General features: G+C 39.8%; 5 protein-coding genes across 10 annotated transcripts in view; 2 read left to right on the top strand and 3 right to left on the bottom strand.

The window, feature by feature from the left end:
* Positions 1–545, bottom strand: part of LOC108545273 (prion-like-(Q/N-rich) domain-bearing protein 25) — a 5,509-nt gene extending 4,964 nt beyond the window's left edge. The window contains exon 1 of one of the 4 annotated variants that reach the window (XM_017896806.1): positions 158–545. In XM_017896806.1, coding sequence (XP_017752295.1) covers positions 158–278 — 121 coding nt within the window. In that variant the 5' untranslated portion in view covers positions 279–545. The remainder of the gene's footprint in view (positions 1–157) is intronic. The other 3 variants (XM_017896805.1, XM_017896803.1, XM_017896804.1) reach the window with 3 other exon arrangements.
* The window catches only part of LOC108545274 (tenascin), a 7,620-nt gene extending 1,943 nt beyond the window's left edge, over positions 1–5,677 (top strand). Inside the window, exons 1-6 of one of the 2 annotated variants that reach the window (XM_017896808.1) lie at positions 4,370–4,489; positions 4,620–4,766; positions 4,887–5,015; positions 5,091–5,234; positions 5,333–5,449; positions 5,523–5,677. In XM_017896808.1, coding sequence (XP_017752297.1) covers positions 4,423–4,489; positions 4,620–4,766; positions 4,887–5,015; positions 5,091–5,234; positions 5,333–5,449; positions 5,523–5,593 — 675 coding nt within the window. In that variant the 5' untranslated portion in view covers positions 4,370–4,422 and the 3' untranslated portion in view covers positions 5,594–5,677. Of the gene's footprint in view, positions 1–4,369; positions 4,490–4,619; positions 4,767–4,886; positions 5,016–5,090; positions 5,235–5,332; positions 5,450–5,522 lie in introns of those variants that run through there. The other variant, XM_017896807.1, reaches the window with a different exon arrangement.
* LOC108545272 (prion-like-(Q/N-rich) domain-bearing protein 25) lies at positions 1,050–4,106 on the bottom strand. Of its 2 annotated transcripts, XM_017896802.1 has the most exons (7): positions 3,885–4,106; positions 2,833–2,994; positions 2,615–2,749; positions 2,394–2,531; positions 2,035–2,307; positions 1,831–1,974; positions 1,050–1,761 (listed from the first exon to the last, which is right to left on the bottom strand). In XM_017896802.1, exons 1-7 carry the CDS (start codon positions 3,967–3,969, stop codon positions 1,685–1,687), a joined length of 1,014 nt encoding a protein of 337 aa, XP_017752291.1. In that variant the 5' UTR covers positions 3,970–4,106; the 3' UTR covers positions 1,050–1,684. The 2 variants fall into 2 exon arrangements, with proteins under 2 accessions (XP_017752291.1, XP_017752290.1); XM_017896801.1 differs by having other exon boundaries at positions 1,050–1,974.
* A 565-nt stretch (positions 5,678–6,242) lies between the features above and the next one.
* mRpL51 (mitochondrial ribosomal protein L51) lies at positions 6,243–7,503 on the top strand. Its single transcript, XM_017896791.1, has 2 exons — positions 6,243–6,407; positions 6,703–7,503. The coding sequence occupies exons 1-2, from the start codon at positions 6,397–6,399 to the stop codon at positions 7,190–7,192; spliced, it is 501 nt and encodes a 166-aa protein (XP_017752280.1). The 5' UTR covers positions 6,243–6,396; the 3' UTR covers positions 7,193–7,503.
* Positions 7,504–7,630: 127 nt separating this feature from the next.
* On the bottom strand, positions 7,631–11,677 carry LOC108545245 (dipeptidyl peptidase 9). The gene is made up of 10 exons (XM_017896768.1): positions 11,179–11,677; positions 10,943–11,077; positions 10,698–10,860; positions 10,377–10,618; positions 9,998–10,309; positions 9,635–9,921; positions 9,206–9,534; positions 8,892–9,143; positions 8,533–8,805; positions 7,631–8,433 (listed from the first exon to the last, which is right to left on the bottom strand). Exons 1-10 carry the CDS (start codon positions 11,346–11,348, stop codon positions 8,086–8,088), a joined length of 2,511 nt encoding a protein of 836 aa, XP_017752257.1. The 5' UTR covers positions 11,349–11,677; the 3' UTR covers positions 7,631–8,085.
* Positions 11,678–17,733: the final 6,056 nt, after the last annotated feature.

The raw sequence follows: 17,733 nt of genomic DNA, 5'->3' as shown, positions 1-17,733 counted from the left end.
CAGGGTGGAAAAATGGAACGCTTATCGAAGATGAAAATCGATCACGCGTTGATAAGTACACCGCGTATCGAGTCGCGTTGAATTTCGATTGTAGGTATCACGATTTTCGCGGAAACAACGCGTGGAATAAACGAAGAAACCGCCAGTTCACACTCACGTCTACGGAGTAGATGTTCATGCTGTCCGTGCGCGACGACGACTGCACTCCGTACGACGAAGCAGAGGCCGATCGACAGCGCAAGACCTCCCATCGTCGGACGATTCACCAAGCCCGCCATCTTTCTCCTTCGGCACGAGCTCGCTGCTTTTTCGCACCTTCCTCTTTCTTTTCTATCCTCCCGTTCTTTTGCGATCCACAGCCACGAAACTCGCAAACACGATTCTCCTTATGTTTCTCCCAGTCTAACAAAGATCACTCCTATATTTCACGGCTTGCTTTATCTAATCGTGCGCGTTGATAAGTTCACCATGAAAGTACCAAACGAGAACGAGTCATTCGTTCGTACGTGTGTCATCGCAAACTTTAGACACCTGATTAATACCACCGCGACGATCACACGAGAATGTCGACGGAAACGTCAGCTCCAGCGATCGTCATCGATGTTTCAGATAGCCCGAACGGTTAACGCTCGCGCATTCCTTCGTTCAATTATTATTCTTACCGTCGAAAGATTGACGAATTTATTGACCAAGCGTTATAAACTGTGTACTCGATAGATAACTCTTCGTCGCGATACGTCGGATAGAGGTACGTATAACAGGATACTCTGGCTTATCGATGAATTCTTTATTTTAAGAAGATAATAACAACGATCGTAATAACAGGAGAAAAATAACGAGCATTCGGTGCTCTGCGTGTATAACGGCATCGAAAATAGAAGATACGAAATATAAATGGAACACGTAATTCGCGTAGCGTGGTTTAAAAAAATATAACGCTATTTCCTCGCAACGGAAAGATAAAGAAAATAAAAAGCTGTCTCTAATTTAAATAAAATTGAACGTTTAATCGTTGAATATTCGCCTATCTAGCTACAAATACTCGGTGAGAAAGTCTGTTGTAAAAGAAATAATACACTCTGATAAATAAAAAAAAGTCAGGTGAGATCGTTATGAGATTCTAAAGGATCACGATGATCGTAATACTTTGCGTAGGATTATCGTAGAATATTTTGCATCTCGCATCGCGAACCGTTCTCGGATCGATGTTAACGTCAACTCTCGGGTACCTTTGCGCGATCATGGAGGTAGAATTGGAACGGATTCGCGGTGCAAACGGCGGGATATAGGATGATCGTTTAGTTTCTTTAGCTGTTATCGAACATGTCCGTTTCTTTGGCATTGGAACGGTTGGTAAGATAGAAGCTCGCTGCGGGAGCGAGTCGCAATAGCGCGCTTTGAACGCGTTAATTGCATGCACGCCGCAGGAAGTCTTTAAACGGTTCGGTACACCCGGCCTATTCTCTCGATGCAGTCGACGCGTAACCCTGTGCAGTCGCGGCGACATCCGACGCCACACTCTTCTGCTACTTTTTTCGCTTTCCGCGCTGAATCTCGCGTCGTGTTTCAGCCGTATCATCGAGGAGACCGCAGGCTAAAACTGCTCGTACATACGTTGTTCGTTGATCGAGATGAACGTTTGCCAGCAACGTTTCCTAAATTGTTGCGTCGCTTTCAGGCGTGGTTAATTTTGCCTAGAAAACGCGACACAGGCGATCGTCGCGAGGATAACGAGTAGCACGGGTACAGGAAAACGCGAACCTGGAAAATACGACGATAATGAAAAAGACGCGAGTCCTCTCGAAACACGCTCGTTTTCTTCTCCTTTACCTTCGTTTACGCATCTGTCCTCTTCTCTGGCGTAATTTTCGGCGCATACGCAGATATTCTCTTCGCACGCCAGTGCTTTCTCTGTCACGTTTTCCTTTTCCACTTGATAACACTCGTACTTGTTTCCGCAATTTTCACCGAAACCTGCAAAATCGTACAATCGTGTTAGAAAAGGCTGGTGAGAAAGAAACGCAGAGTACGTACTTTTGTCGATGAAACATCGTCTCATCTCGGGTTCAAAGTGGTACCGATTATGGCACTGGCACGTGCGATCGATGCATAACGCGTTCGGAAAGCTCATGGTGCACTGTATATCTTCCACGCAGCTGTCCAGAATTTCGGACGCGACCGATAAACATTCTTTTCTTTCCCCATTGATCACGGTTTTCTCCGCGCAATCGCAAACGCCTTCGTCGGTGCAAATAGCACCGTGCACGTGAGCGCATTCCTCCGATTGGCTACACCGCTCTCCGATACCTGAAGATACGCGTCACGAAATTACGTTATTGCCACTAGTTCCTCGATTTACCAAAGATAATCAAGCGTTTCTTTCTTTTTTGTACCGATCATTCTGTAACAAGCGTTTCGCGTGTGATGGTATCCGGGCATGCAGCTACACTGGCCATTTTGACACGTGGTGTTGGATAGAAATCCCAAACATTGCTTGTCTTCCACGCACGGGAAATCCAACGCTTCGGCTTCTAAACGTGCGACAAAAACGAACCAACGATTAACGAATCGTCGTTTCACGAGTTAAAATTCCAGTACAGCTGGATATCCTTACTTTTAAGACACGCTCTCTTGTTACTTGACAAAATGTAATGTTCTTGACAGGCGCAGTGTCCCACCGTCGTGTTGCAAATGGTGTTGTTAGCCCTGCAATCCTGATTCACCTTGCAATTCCGAAAAATTGAGATTCCTAAAAGAAACAATGGCAAGTCATTTACGCGAATTTTACCTTTCGTATAAATTACGTAAAGATGAAGAAAAATATCGCTTTACCTGTGCTTTTATCGCTATTGTGATGTAAGATGTTCATGCTGGAACAGTTTCTAATTTCTCCATCGTACTTGCACGTGCAAAATCCATTTTGACACGATACGGCTTTCAGGGTATTCGAAACATCGGTACAGTTTTGTAAACTTTGACAAGGAATCGGTGGATCTGTAACGAGAAATCTTCTCTCAACTTTCCTGAATTCTTTTCACTTTAAACTACGCGCTTCGACCTACGTACATACGAGTCATTATTGTCTAAAATTTACGCGAAATATCTTTGTCGACGGAAACGTTGAGCAATTGCGATGGAAACTTTAAATCTCTTTAGAGTATTGTCTACCACTTCGTCAACAACTTTTTCCGTATTCTCCAAGAGGACGTATTTATTTTGAAGCAGAGCCTGCCAGAGCGTTTATACACAGGCAATAGAAAGGAAGAGACTAGGTACGCGTACCTGCTCCGAAGTAAACGCGTTATGTCGGCGTGTCGGTTACTTTCAACCAACTGACGTTAAATTAATTACTCTGTATAATTTGTTTCAATTGCCCGGAAACTTTACAGCCGTGGCACGGTGTTGCGGGTATAAGGACACGACACGACTGGAAATATATTCTACGAAGTAAATACGACGTTCTTTCGATTAGGACGAAATCTCTCGGGCAAACTGTACGAATGATACGGCACGAATCGCGTTTAACGGTTTTCAACCAGTTTTTGTCCGCGTTTAATGGTATCTCGAGAGCAGCGCGTTTCGCGTATGCTTCGTTATATTCGTGATTAACTTAATTTACGGTAAATGCGAGCATCGCGACATACATAAACCGCGCGCGTGATTACGGATACAGAGGAACGTTTAAATGTACCGTACGATGTAAGTGCAGCGAACAATGCCACGGCAATAACGATACCGTTTTCAATGAATTGCAAATTAATCGCCAGACAAACTGCCGACTACCGTTTGCCGAAATAATCCTGTCTGCGAAATAGTCGCAACCACGAGCTACATTAAGATATCTGTCGATACGACGAAATTTCCAAGTATTAACCGGTGCTTACCAAATTGGCTGTTAACCGTTCGATTCAACGTAACGACGATCAGCAACAAATATAGGCATTTCTTCGTGCTGGCGAGAGCAAGCATCCTCGACGTTCGATGTTCGACGTTCGCAACGTGTTGCTACAGACTCGGTTACAATCTGCCAAAGATCGATTCGCGATCGAGCATCGATAGCACGCGACTGACGAACGCGAAGCCGCGTAGAACTACAATTAACCGCATTCTCCCACCATTCTGCTTTTCTTCTCTAGCTACCACGACTCGAACACCGTTTCGATCGCGTCTACTCACGAGTTTTGCCGATCCAACTGATAATTTTTCAATTGTTACGATCTCTTCTACCTTTCTTACGATGAAATCGGTGAAAAATTCAAGAAACGAACGATACATACCGTTCGTCGCCCAACCATCTGATTCATTCGGTTAGATATATCATAGATAAGTGGAAAGATAACGATTATCACGGAAGGGCGTGCATTGCGTAGCTTTCTAACGAGACATTACATCGTTCGTTGCTTCGTTCTCACGAATAACAAAATGAACGATCAAATTTTCAAGTTACTCTTATTGTTCGCGACTTTCCGATCGTTTTCGTGTTTAGAACGTGAGTATCGTGCAAGTGAAATGTCACGAATAAAACGTGTCGATATACTCGTGGACCAGATTCGATCCATAGGATACGTAGTGAAATAATCCATTTGTGTTTTATATATTCGTATATCACGTTTTTCCAGAAATCACCGAGTATGGAAAGGCAAAGATCGGCGAGAGATGCGAGAGGGATCGTAATTGCATTCAAAATGCGTACTGTCGTGCACAAATGACCTGTTTGTGCGATCAATATTATTCACCTACTTTTGACAATTCGATGTGCATCGCTAGTGAGTATCGCTTATGAAAAATCTCATGATAATGTTAACCATGAACACCATGAATAGAATCTGAAACAGCTAACGCGTGAGTGTTCAAAGATTCATTCGTTGATTTGCGATGTATAATAGGTGCCGGACTGAGTTGCTCCAACGACGTTGTCTGCAGCACGATGTCAAACGCAGTATGTAGGCAAGGAGTGTGCGCGTGCAAAGATTCTTACATTTTAGACATAAATAATTCTTCGAATTGTATCAGAAGTAAGTAATCATTGGGACTCGGTGAAATATCTATTCGTATTTTTGCTTACCGCGTATGACGCGTGAACGTTTCAGGGCCGTCTATAGTGGGCGATCCTTGTCAAAGGACCGACGAATGTCAAGATGCGTTCGATCGTGCCATGTGCATCAACGAACGTTGCGAATGCATCACGTTGTATCATTTTACGAATGAAACCAGAAAATGTATTCAATCACGATGTAAGTACCAATATTGTTCTCCGTGTTTCAAGTACGTATATGTATAACCGCATCGGGGCTACAAAAATGTTTAATAAATTGTTATACGCTTTTGCCAGTTTTATACAACACGTGTAAAATGGATTACGAGTGTATAAGCTTCGACAATGAAGATATCCTTGAATGTAGAAATGGCGAATGCGTTTGCAAAGAAGGACAGGGGACTTGTAGCAAAGGTTAATTAGAATTAATTGTACGACGCAATATAATTCAGTGAAACCATCTTTTCCAAGTCTTGTCTTTTTTCAGGTTCCACGCTCACCATTGGAATTCTTCTGATGCTTTTACCCTTTATACACAGACTGAATAAATCTTGTTAATTTTGGAATTACAAATCTTCGAAATAACAAATTATTTTCAATTCTTTTAGGAATATCAGCAGCGATTTGTGAATAACAAATTTAAAAATTATATTAAAATAAACAATTTTTAATTTATACGAAAAAAATCAATGAAAATAGTTCTCAATTGTACGAATATGTCAGTAGTACCCACTTGTAGTTGTAGTACCGTTAGACAAAATGATTCTATGAATATTATGATACGTATGGTCAATTCGGACAAATAAATACTCTATGGTTGCTAAAATTTTAACCTACGATTAATATGTTTGTATATTAATTTTTAATAATTGTTTCGCCATTATGCCAATAAATATTAAAATAATATCATTAATAAATCACTGTTTTAATTTTGACATAGCAACATCGAATATTTTTAACAAGCATCTGTGTAATATTAAATAACTTTCGATTTCACAAAACCAGACCGATCTCTGACTTTACGTTTTAATTTTTACCATTTACATACATATATTCATTTTCAGATTAGAATAATCGATTGACTAAACGATACTAATATTCCTTAATCTTTTTTTTTTCTTTTTCGTTGATTAACCAGTATAGGCAATTTATCATAAAACCTTAATTTACCTTATGTAAATTTGAAATAATTCAGATACATTACGAATGTTACACTTTCATGCATGTACGTTTTGAACAGTACGATAGTACATAATTGACTGCTGAGGTTATACAGAGCAAAATATAATCTACGATTTGACGCACGATAAAGATTTTAAACAACGAATGTAATTAATAGCGTTAAACGTGCTGATTTGTACATGGTCGAGAGGTAAATTTTATTTTACGAATAATATTAAGTTTACGCAGTTATATGTAGAAAATGCATGAAAAATAAGGTTATGTTATTTATTCGGTACTACATATGTATAATCGATTTAGAAAACCAGTTTCATTCGTAAAAGCATATTTATTGTAAGAATTTATTTGCAATTGTTTTTGTAATTTTATGTGATGTACGCTTTAATGCAAAAACTCGGTTTTATAAATCGACATGTAAGAAACAATATTTTAAAACAAAAATAACCAATTATCGTGTACTAATAAGATTAATTATCAAAATTTAGCATGTCGTGGTTTATGAATACAGTGCGCGCAACTAGTAATATTTGGGTGCCACAAGTGATACCTGTGAGATTTCGCTATCATGCTGACAAGGTAGCAAGGGGAACACTTTTAAGACGTTATGGCTATAAAGATCCTATAGATATGAAAGGATTGCTACCTCGCAATGAAGACAGAATATTACCCATGCCAATATATAGACCAAAGAATGCTTGGTCAGAAACCAAAGCATTATTTGGCCAGAATGATTATATCGATATCTTGGGTTCTGATAATCTTCATCCGACTAAAATTATGTATAATGTGCCGTCTTGGCTGAGAGGAGTAAGTGGAAATGAATATCAAGTATTGCTTAGAAAAAGGAAAATGTGGCAAAGTGGCATATTTCCAATAGCAAGGCCAACAAAATGGAAAGAACTACAAAAGAGAATAAAATACTTGTACAAGTACTTAAATAGAAAAACTAAAACTTTCACCGACAATACACAATAATGTACACTTTTATGAAAAATTATAATTGATGTATTATAGCAACACAAATGTGTCCTATCTTTATTTTCATAATATTCAAACTTTCAGATAATAACGATACATGTCATAACAGAATATAAAATAATAAATTTATTTATTGACAAATAACTTTGTTAGTCAGATATACGATTTTTATTTGCAGTTATGAAATAATGTAAATATTCTTTCCGCCTAAATTCTTGCTATCGAAGTCTATTGTAAAAATGTAGATGAGTACTCGCTTATATATACACACACAGTTAAGCATCGAATGATGATAGCTACGATATACACATATTTCTGGTGACAACTATGAGTATCTTGTAAGTACGATTAAAAAAAAAAAAAATTCTAAAAAAATTAATACAGATTTGATAATTCTTATGTATACATATATGTACAGAGAAACTGTGAGTATTGTCCATTTTCTTAGAAAAGTAACAATAAATCTTACAATTGTAAAACTCTATAATTACTTGTCAACGAGGTTGCAAATTGCGTTTGGTATAAGTTTCGCGATGGCTGTATGCCCGAATGTGTTGTCGTTAACGTTAATGTTTACGTACGTTCTTTCTCTACAGTTCTATAAACGGAAAAGAAATACTATTCTTCGTATATGTGTAAAATTTTTAAATATCTTTTATTGTAATTTTTTTGTAGTAAAATTATAATACTGTTGAAGTAGTGTTTGCGTAGTCTTCGTACAGAACGTAAGATTTACATTAGGCAACACCATCGCGAACGCAACGACACGGAAAATAATTTTTAATTCATTTAATCTATGTACATAAACGTAATGGCAGTCACTTAAATTGTTAAAATGTTTCAATCAGTATTTATCGGTGTAACTATATATGCGAATAAGAGTAATAAATTTATAAATGATTTTGTAAGAATGACAGTAGTGTAGTTTCGTAATGTTTACTAGCATCCAAACTTCTGAGACTATGTCTTTCATTGGGATAAACTTGCAGTTGATATGGTTTCCCACATTTGACAAGAGCATTGATCAATTGACTTGTGTGGAAAAAGTGTACATTTTCGTCTATAAGTCCATGAATGATCAATAATCTATTTTCTTCGTCGGGAAACTTATCCATATATGTTAAAATGGAACCGGACATGTATCCTTGAGGATTATTTTGTGGTAAATCCATATAACGTTCGGTATATCCAGTATCATAAAAATTCCAAGAAGTAACCGGTGCACCAGCGATTGCTAACTGAAAATTATACGTTTCGGTTTCGATTAATAATACGTACGGCAGTATTTATGATGCTTTTTTGTCTATTCGTATAATTTTCGGAAATGATGTAGATACCTTAAATATCTCTGGATACTGTATTAGGCCCATAAGACTTAGATATCCTCCGTAAGACCAACCATGAATCGCTACGCGATTTAAATCAATGTAACCAGTAGTATCCGCTAACCATTTTAGTACTTCAACTTGATCATTTAATTCAACAGTTCCCATTCTGTGTTGCAAGTGGCTTTCAAATACTAAGCCTCTGTGATGCGAGCCACGAGAATCGATTAATACTACGCAATAGCCTTGAGCAGCCAACATGTGCATCCTTAAATGCCTCATTCCCTAAAATATGTGTGACGAACATAAATTATTCGAAACGGGCAACATCTTATTTTTCACGTTGTATCTGGATTTCTTAAAATGCTTACTTTGAACGTATTTGATACTAACTGTACTTCAGGACCACCGTACACATTCAATATCGTGGGATATTTTACACCGGCTTGAAAGTTATGCGGTTTAAAGATCATTGAGTAAATAGTGTCGTTAGATGATATTTTATGAGTATAAATTTCCGGAGCAAATAATTCCGATTCGAGAGCGGATGGTTCTAATAAATAACCCACAGGAGTTAAAGAAATACTTTCCACCGTCCAATCTGATTGCGATATTTTAAATACCTAAAAGAACATTTGTCGTTAGAAAAATTTCTTTCGTATTTATTCTTGTTAAGGGATCGTACTTGACAAGTAGGTAGCGTTTTGATGGAGCTGTAAACTGTCACCAGCATTGTACATTCCTTATTAAAATAGATACTGTTGTGACTACAACCCGGCCTTGTGAGCAACCGTATTTCCAGTGGACGACGAAGCGATACAGCATAAACATGCTGTTCTAGTGGACCTTCGCGTAAACCACAAAAATAAACAATAGAATTGAGTTCGTCTACCCACAATTTTTTACCCAAGACTTCCCAATCTCCTTGGGTCAAAGCGACTTTAGAGGTAACTCGAGGTTGCAAAAAAATACTATCCATTTTATCCAACGGTTCTTCCACCTCGTTATTTAAACCTATAAAAAAATATAGAAAAAGAATAAAAATTATTATTTTAATATCAATATGTCATATGATATAATTGATAGCCACTAAGACTATCTGCTGCATTTTTACCCGCTATACTAGATGTAATGAGATACAGATGTCTATAATCAGATTCCTCGCTGCCCCAAAGGAATTTTACTTCCGTTGGATCATCGGATGGTAAAAAATAAAGAAGATCGTTAACATTGATCCAAATTGAACTTTGTTCAGAATATATTACTTGGACACTCGCCGACGACGGTGTAAAGTGATTTTCTGAATTATACACGTTAGGTGGTGGTTCGCAAAAATTGTCTATCGATAATAGAACTAACTCGAGTCTTTGCTGCTTTCTGTCCAGTAACTGGACCCAAACGCTATATTTATACAAAACTCTATTATAGAAGTGAATGTTGAAATACACACGGCAAATTCAGAACGTTTCTGACTTACTATTGTGCATCAGGAGTCCATCCTACTCTTACCATGTATTCCATCCATGGGAACATAATATGCAATGGATATTGAAGTTCTAATATTTCAATGTCAACAATTTGTAACGTTTCTGTTAATCGAAATTGCACCATCTTAAGGTTACTCCTCGCGTTAGGAGTACCAGCTCTAGGAAACCTAAATTCATCTATATCTTCGGAATTTGAAGTTGATGGAAAACAAAATATTTTCACATCACTTTCGTCGATCTCTTCATAGACTATTCTATAGGTACCGCCATTAGATTTCGGTTGCCACCAATAGCCGGTATATCTAAATAAGTACACTATATAATAGAAAATATACGAATAAATGTATACATTATTGTTACACTACAAACCTAGTAAATTCTTCTTGCATCACATAAGAAGGAGTTCCAGCAGTGAGCGGGTCATTTGCCAAACTTTTGCCACCTTTTCTTGCATGTGTTAATCTTACAGAAGAACCTGTGATGCTATGAGACAGGTACAAATCACCCGAGCATGTGTGAGCAATTAATGCGTTGTTCCATGGACAGATTTGTGGACATAATTTTGCACCTGACGTTGACATACGAATTTCAGATGGGAAAAGAGGTCCTGCCTAATATATGGATATCTTTATTGTTTTATTTTTAATTCAAAAAAAAATGAGAAATTAAATTAAATTAAAGAAAAAGCACCATAAATCCTGTGTCTATACATTGGTAAAGACTGCTCGCAGCTGGAAAAACTAATTTTCCACTATCCAGGTGAATCTCGTAACTAGTGATACCCCATGTAGCCAATCTTTTTCTTTCCCATAATAACTGTTCTTCTTTTGATAATCTTTTGGTACTTGACACTCTGTAAATAAATTTGTGCATATTACGGTATTAAGCTCAGATAATAAATATTTTTGTTTTCTTCGAGTAAAAGGTTGCATTACGTTTGAAAATTTGCCTCTATGATAGGTTGCCAATGAAGACAATAGCCATTAGCATGTTCCGAGTGTGCAATGTCTACAAATAGCAACGTAGTTTCCCATCTATTGCTTGGACTACTAAGAAAATAAATTCTGGTCCTGCAAAAAGAAATACGTGTAACAAAGAAAGACGTATACCATGAAACTGGAACATTTCAAGTGTAAGAGGGTTATGTTACTACATTAGAAGGCTTTCTCACCGTCCATCTGGTAAAGATCGAAATGTTATAGATCCAGGCACAGAGCCCACCGATACTCCAGACAATTTCCTACGTAGATCACTGACCACACTTCTCAATTCCGACCAACTTCTTTGCGTTACCGCGGTGTCAATTAGAATTCGGTCGCCTCCTTCGTTGCAAGTCTCCATATTTTCTCGTTCTTACCTCCAGTTCTGATAAGTCATTCATCAAGAAAACAACACTTTGAAAGGATCATGTCAAAAAATGTTTTTGAAAAGCGGTATCGCTTCGTTGTAAATTTCAGGAAATCTGCGACAACCGCGCATACAGCTTATTCTTAGGTTATGTCCGTGGACGGTTCTCACTTTCACCTTCTCCCCAAACACGGCCTCTCCCTTCTCTCAACGAGCCACGACATTAATTTTGCGAAATCGTAAGCGCAAGTCTCGATTCGTTTTACGCAAAACGGCTGCCAAATATTTTCAGCAGCCGATCACAAATTGGCTAACGCGACAATTCTGACCATTGGCAAACAACAAAGGTAGATGTCCATTGCCATAGAATAGTGACATGTGAAGTCAGATACAATGTGTCACGAATGCAGAGAAGATAACGAATCTTCTGTTTTTGTTGCCCTTCTTCTGACAGACTTCTTACTTCTTTTACCTTGACAGAAAGTAATGGTAAAAATAATTAAACAAAGACGGTCTATCGTCTCTTTTACTGAAATATTTTGTTTCTCATTAATCTTCGTCTTCCGAACGAAAAGCATTTCTTTTTCCTTACTCTTAATCACAACCGACACGCACAACGCGCGGATTCTTCGACGTCAGTGGTTCTCAATGGAAACCGCTGAAGTTAATCTTAGTAGGAATAACCGTTTACCATTCGATAAATATGTATCTCTTCGTTAACTACTATTATCGCGTAAGGACAACAAATCTTCCTATTACGCATTTTTCGTGTATTTTTTTCACGCTAGTTTGAATTGGCGTAAAACGAAATCGAGCGATATTTTGACGACAGTAAGTGGAAACATTTTTACAGTTTGCGTCCAACTCTCTCCGTTTCTCAGGACACGAATTACTGTTCTGGCGATCACGTACGTTCTGATATTAAATATTCAATGTTTACCTTCTCCGAGTCTCTGGCTTTTTTATTTTTACACCTACCTGAATAATTTTGTTACATCGGACCTTCTCATCCAAAGCTCGAAGCTTTACAAATGTTTAATCGTATTTTTTGAAACGAGTTGCTTAAGACCTGTTGAATATTTTAGCTTATCCTGCAGTAACACAAGTTTGTAACATCGTCGCTATGAAAACGCGTTCAAAAGACGCGATGACAAATGAAAAGCAAAAAATCCTTAGCGAAACATAATCGTACAACGTCAAAACTGTCGCGATTTCTCTTCTTATTTCATTTCAATTTCATAGTAAGTTAGTAATTATGCTTTACAGCCTAGTATCAGTTCTCTGTGGCAAATATATTGCAAGTAATCGCGCGTTTAATCTTGATCGATTACAGAAAGGAAAAGATGGTCGGTCGTTTGAGGGTACCGTGGTGCTACGAAATACGCCGCCCATACGAGAATTTACCAAAGTTCGATTTATATTCCGTGGAAAAAATTAAGAAGAATTGGTCGGTAAGACTACATATTAATTGTTTCACATAATCATTACGAATGCGATATCGATGATCGCGTTAAAGAAAAGAAGCCGAATAATTTTTAAACGCATTCGTAATAGGCCTAAAATAGGTTTGATCTGCTCGATCATAACAAACGTTGGGATGAAAATAATTAGTTTCTACGTAACACAGCTTAACACATATACGAATTCACTATACGAGTAATTGAATAATAGTAGTCCGTTCAAAGGTTAATATTTAATGATTCTTCGTAACTGTCACTTTTTAACACACAATGGATGCATTTATCAACCGTGATCGTTTTGCATTTTCGTTTTATTTGCGTAGAAGAAAAATGTTCGAATTATTCCGAGTATACGTTTTAAACGATCAAAGGAACTTGAATCTCATACCTGATGATACGTCGTGGTACGTTCTAATTATTTTTCGTTAATGAGCTACAACGAGTGCCTTCGATCATTGTTTCTTTTTCCCTCGTATTCGCGAAATTTAATCGCAATCGTAAGAACGACATTTAATCGTACAAGAAGAACTAAAAAATACGAACTCGAGTCTTATCGTATTTGCACGATACATATATTTTATTACATTACGCACAAGTACGTATCCGTTATCGCTATTTCGAAAAATATTTTTGTACGTTGGATCGGAAACTTATCACGTTGGAAACTGATAAATTTCAGCAAGATTGTCGGCTCGCGACTTTTTATTCACTTCAATTTCCGAAAAACCTGGCAGGATGTAGCATACTTCGATCGAGTTCCTCTTAGGTTCACGTACTTATATGCGTATCTGTGTATACGTACGTGTGCGTGTGCGTGTGCGTGTGCGTGTGCGTGTGCTTGTAAATACATACCCTTAATGTCCGATTCGTTTGTCGGAGCAAAATTTCTTTGCGTCTGCACGCACACAGAAACGCGAACACACTCTTCTCTTTTACTCGGCTTACGTGGCGAACCGCTAAAAGCTCGCGTAAATATGGAATGCATCGATTCGAATATTAAACAAGAGGTCGTTAGGGAACAACGCAAAAATCGACCGCGTAATTTCGATGAATACGTTCGACTGGAGAACGGCGAAGATAGCGACGTACATACACATATTGTGTCAGTTGGACTGAGATCTGTCTTAACTACAAAGCGATTGAAATTAGAAATACCATTTTGCGAAAGGAAACACGCGAGAGATTATGTTCCTGGACAATTAGAAGAAACGCGAAAAAGATCCTCGGATGGATCGGATTCGCATCGATTTCTAAAGCTAGCCGACAGCATTATCCACGTTGCAGAAACCACCGGAAAATCGACCATCCAACAAGCAGATAGCCACGTGATCGGTATCACAAGCACAGCGATAGCCAGATCTTTCGGCACTGATCGTTGATCGATCGATCGATCGATTTACAATCGCGAATACGAATCACGGCTTTCGCATACGATTATATATCTCCTTCGATTCGATTATATACGAGACAAAATTGATCTTACAGCTGAAACACGCGTTTGTCGTCGAGTTCGATTTAGAGAAGCGCTTGCCAACGATCGGAAGGGAAATTTCGGTATTTAATTTAATCGTGCGCGAGTAATCGCAGAGGTTAAAAGCGGAATTTTTATTTTTAGAAGATCGGCGAAGGTAACGGTGACTGCAGTCCTAACAAGCCGAAGATACGAGCCATTTCTTTGCTCCTTTTTCGTCGGCTATAAGAATTTTTGCGAGGTCAGATGTCGGGTGTATCTCGGAGATGGCCACCGCGTACAGGCAATTTTGCGCGTTTCTCCGTGTGCCTTTGCACTCGTTTCTTTCCTTTTTCCCGTTCGTGCCACCCTATCGACTTTTCTCTCGCACCCGTCTTCCTTCTTTTCAGTTATCGACTCGAGACCCGCGAAAGTTTCGCTGTTCGCGAGGTTTTTCAGCACACGCCGGTGCCATGGCGCTTTGCGCGCTAGAACAGAGGAAAAATAACCGGGAGAGAACGGAAGAGCCGACCGAGGAACCTAAGGGCATCAAAGATTTAAGCTCCACATCTCTTTACCCCGTCACTCGTCCTTTGCGCCGGTACTCGTGTAGAGTGTCTCTTGCCTACCTTTCTCTTCTCTTCTCTTACCCCCTTGTCACGACTCTGCCGAACGAGTCAACTATTTATCAGCAGTCTGAAACAAGTTACTGCGAATGTGTATTCCGTTGGAGCAATAGGGACGCGTCTAGGTCTCACGTTTCCCCATAAATGTTTGAAAAATACGACGACCAAGCCAGCGAGCTTCCGAAGAAATAAGTTCGAGGTCGTAGATCGAACGGAAAATTGGATTAATTCGGATGTCGGTTTCGATCCAGTGATTAATCGACTAGTTAACTAGCATCGGATAGCGCATGCACGACTAGAGAGAATGCACTTGTCAGAGCACGAGACGAACGAACTGTGGGTACTTGGCTCGTCCAACTTTTTCTCCCTATTCTTCTCTATTCTCTCGCCAACCCTCGTCGCTGCCCTCTTTGTTTCTTAAAGCTTCTTGCGACTCGTTACGAAATGCAGTCACCGATATCTCGTAACGCGGAAACGTGGGAAAAATGGGGAAAAGAAGTCTATGATAAGCTACTACGCGGATCAATGTTCGCGTCGAACGTGATTCGATCGCAGAGGATGAGGACGAAACGTCGCGGAATCTGCGACCGATGGTCTAGATCTGGCAACAAACGAACGATAAATCGCGCAAAGTGACTGTGGAAGGAAAGGGGTAGTAGGAGGGTGGCTAACCACCCTTATGAATTGCTCCACTTCCCCCTTAAGCTAATATCGTTCCGCAAACGGAGACTACTTACGGCCACTGATCCGTTTAAGTAATGCAATTTTATGCCTAGCTAAAGTACCGACAAACCGGGATAAAAATAGCGGCAGCGATCGACCGATCGGTGATATCGTTGCGGACATTATCTCGACGCGGACAAATCGGTTGCTACGCAGTCCTTGTTGGATCTTTGCGAGAGACGCGTTAACCTAATGGAATGTTCACTTACCTCTATCATTGCGATTTACGCAGTTACGACATCGAAACACGGTATCCCTCGTGGGACCACGGTGGTGGCCGCGGCGTTGGCCACATAGACGGCCCATATTTTCTAGCAGGCGGAAGATAAATAAATAAAAATCATTACCTACGATCGTGGGGTCGCGTGACCGCGTTTCGTGACGCGACTCCTTCTCTCCTCTTATGGGGAAACGAGAGTAAGAAATAAAAGGAGACGCTACGAACGGCACGACTGTTTTCCTCTTCTTTTAGCAGAAGAAGAATGTTACACGACAACTCGCTAATCTAACCTGGATTCGTCTCTTACGCGAGATTTCGATCAAGATACGTGGTAAATTGGGAAAGATTCATTTCTTTTTCTCTTTTTCCGGTTTTTCTGGTTTTTGTTCGTTACGGGGTTAAAAGGAGGGAAAGGGAATGGTATAAGACGCGATACACGGATAGGTTAGAGAGGGAGATAGACCGGTCCGAACCGGTGGCACGGAGGATGCGTATAAATGTCCTCTGCTCCCTCGGCTCGCATCTTTGGGGTGAAAATATGCCCGGTTGTCTCCTCGTATCGCCTCTCTCCGTGTTGTTACGATATCACGCGATGGAGTAGGATATAAAGGGGGAAGATATAAACGCGCGAGACGAACTTATGCTATCGAATAACGACGAGCATCGTTTTCCCGTCGGGCACGCCTTAGGCCTCTCGGGCTCCGGAGCGCAGTCGTTCCCTCTTACCCGTTTTCCTTTAAACCATTTCGATGCGAGACATTTTAGCGGGAAAACAATCGATAAGAGTCGCGAGCTTTTCCCCGACACGGTTGCACGGCGAAGCGAAGGATCCGGACAGGGAATATTCCGGGTGTATCGTTGCGTTTCGTTTATCCATACGGGGGAGTAGTTTGATGGTCGACGGTGATCGGTAGAAAGCGACATCCGAGCCAAGGAAGCTGGAAAAATGTATTCAACGAGGGATGCCGTTTTAACGATGCACACGGTGCAACGTGGAATAAGAGCCGGTCCATTACTCGCAATTTCTTCGAGGAAGCGACGCGAAACCCACCCTCTCGGCTCTCGTCTCTTGCCTCGTAAATCATCCGCAGGTAGCTAAAAGTTCGTTATTTCGTAACCGATCGCTAGGCCACGAGTTTCTCGTCGTGGACGATTTCGAAATGGCGCGAATTAAACGTTACTTTAATCGGAGAAATCAATTTCCCAGGGATAGGATAGGATGGACGGCAGAGAGGCCGTGGATCAAGCATCCTGGGGTGTTTCCTATTTCTCGAGGTAGGGATCAACGACAAGGAGACGCGGTGAAATTTCCGGGCTGGCTTTTTTCCCAGAGCGGTCGCAATTTAGTCGACAGGGGCGTACATAACGCGTGCTCTTGGGGGTCCAAATATCGATTTCCTTTCTTCCCGGTTTCCTCTGCGTCCCTTGGACCGCCGGTAAACCAAGGATGTGCTTGGAAACCTTTTGCCGTGTCGTTCGTTATTTTCGCTATCCTTTTCTTAAAATCCTTATCCTACGGGATACAGGGCTTATATACGCGAATGCCTCTGTATCTCGATATCTATCTAGATCGCATCGAATAATTTCAGGAAAATTTGACGAAAAGAATGTTTTGTCTTTGTTCGAAATATACTTCATTACAGGTTCAATGATTAATCGATGAAAAAGCAATGAAAATAATTGTGGATTCTACGTTAAAACACAGATGTATATCGGTTAAATTCTCCGTGTACGTGTATATATACACGTGTATGTATGTATGTATATAATTAAGATGATAGTGGTAATAATCATAAAAATAATAACATAATAATAATCGTAATAATAGCAATAGCAATGATAACGATGATGGTGAAAATAATAATTATAATAATAATAATGACGACGACGACGACGACGA

The sequence above is a fragment of the Eufriesea mexicana genome, unplaced genomic scaffold (genome assembly GCF_001483705.2).
Source record: "Eufriesea mexicana isolate 0111107269 unplaced genomic scaffold, ASM148370v2 scaffold385, whole genome shotgun sequence".
Taxonomy (NCBI): Eukaryota; Metazoa; Arthropoda; class Insecta; order Hymenoptera; family Apidae; genus Eufriesea; species Eufriesea mexicana.
Note: the sequence above shows the minus strand (reverse complement) of the source record. Positions and strands in the feature narration are given on the sequence as shown.

Coding starts and splice junctions, on each gene's coding strand:
- LOC108545272 (XM_017896801.1), bottom strand. CDS start 3,969: ATGCTTGCTCTCGCCAGCACGAAGAAATGCCTATATTTGTTGCTGATC. Junction 2,995..3,884: donor AACGGTTAACAGCCAATTTG/GTAAGCACCGGT, acceptor TTCTCGTTACAG/ATCCACCGATTCCTTGTCAA. Junction 2,750..2,832: donor CAATAGCGATAAAAGCACAG/GTAAAGCGATAT, acceptor TGTTTCTTTTAG/GAATCTCAATTTTTCGGAAT.
- LOC108545245 (XM_017896768.1), bottom strand. CDS start 11,348: ATGGAGACTTGCAACGAAGGAGGCGACCGAATTCTAATTGACACCGCG. Junction 9,535..9,634: donor CATTACATCTAGTATAGCGG/GTAAAAATGCAG, acceptor ATTTTTTTATAG/GTTTAAATAACGAGGTGGAA. Junction 9,144..9,205: donor AAACGCTACCTACTTGTCAA/GTACGATCCCTT, acceptor ATGTTCTTTTAG/GTATTTAAAATATCGCAATC.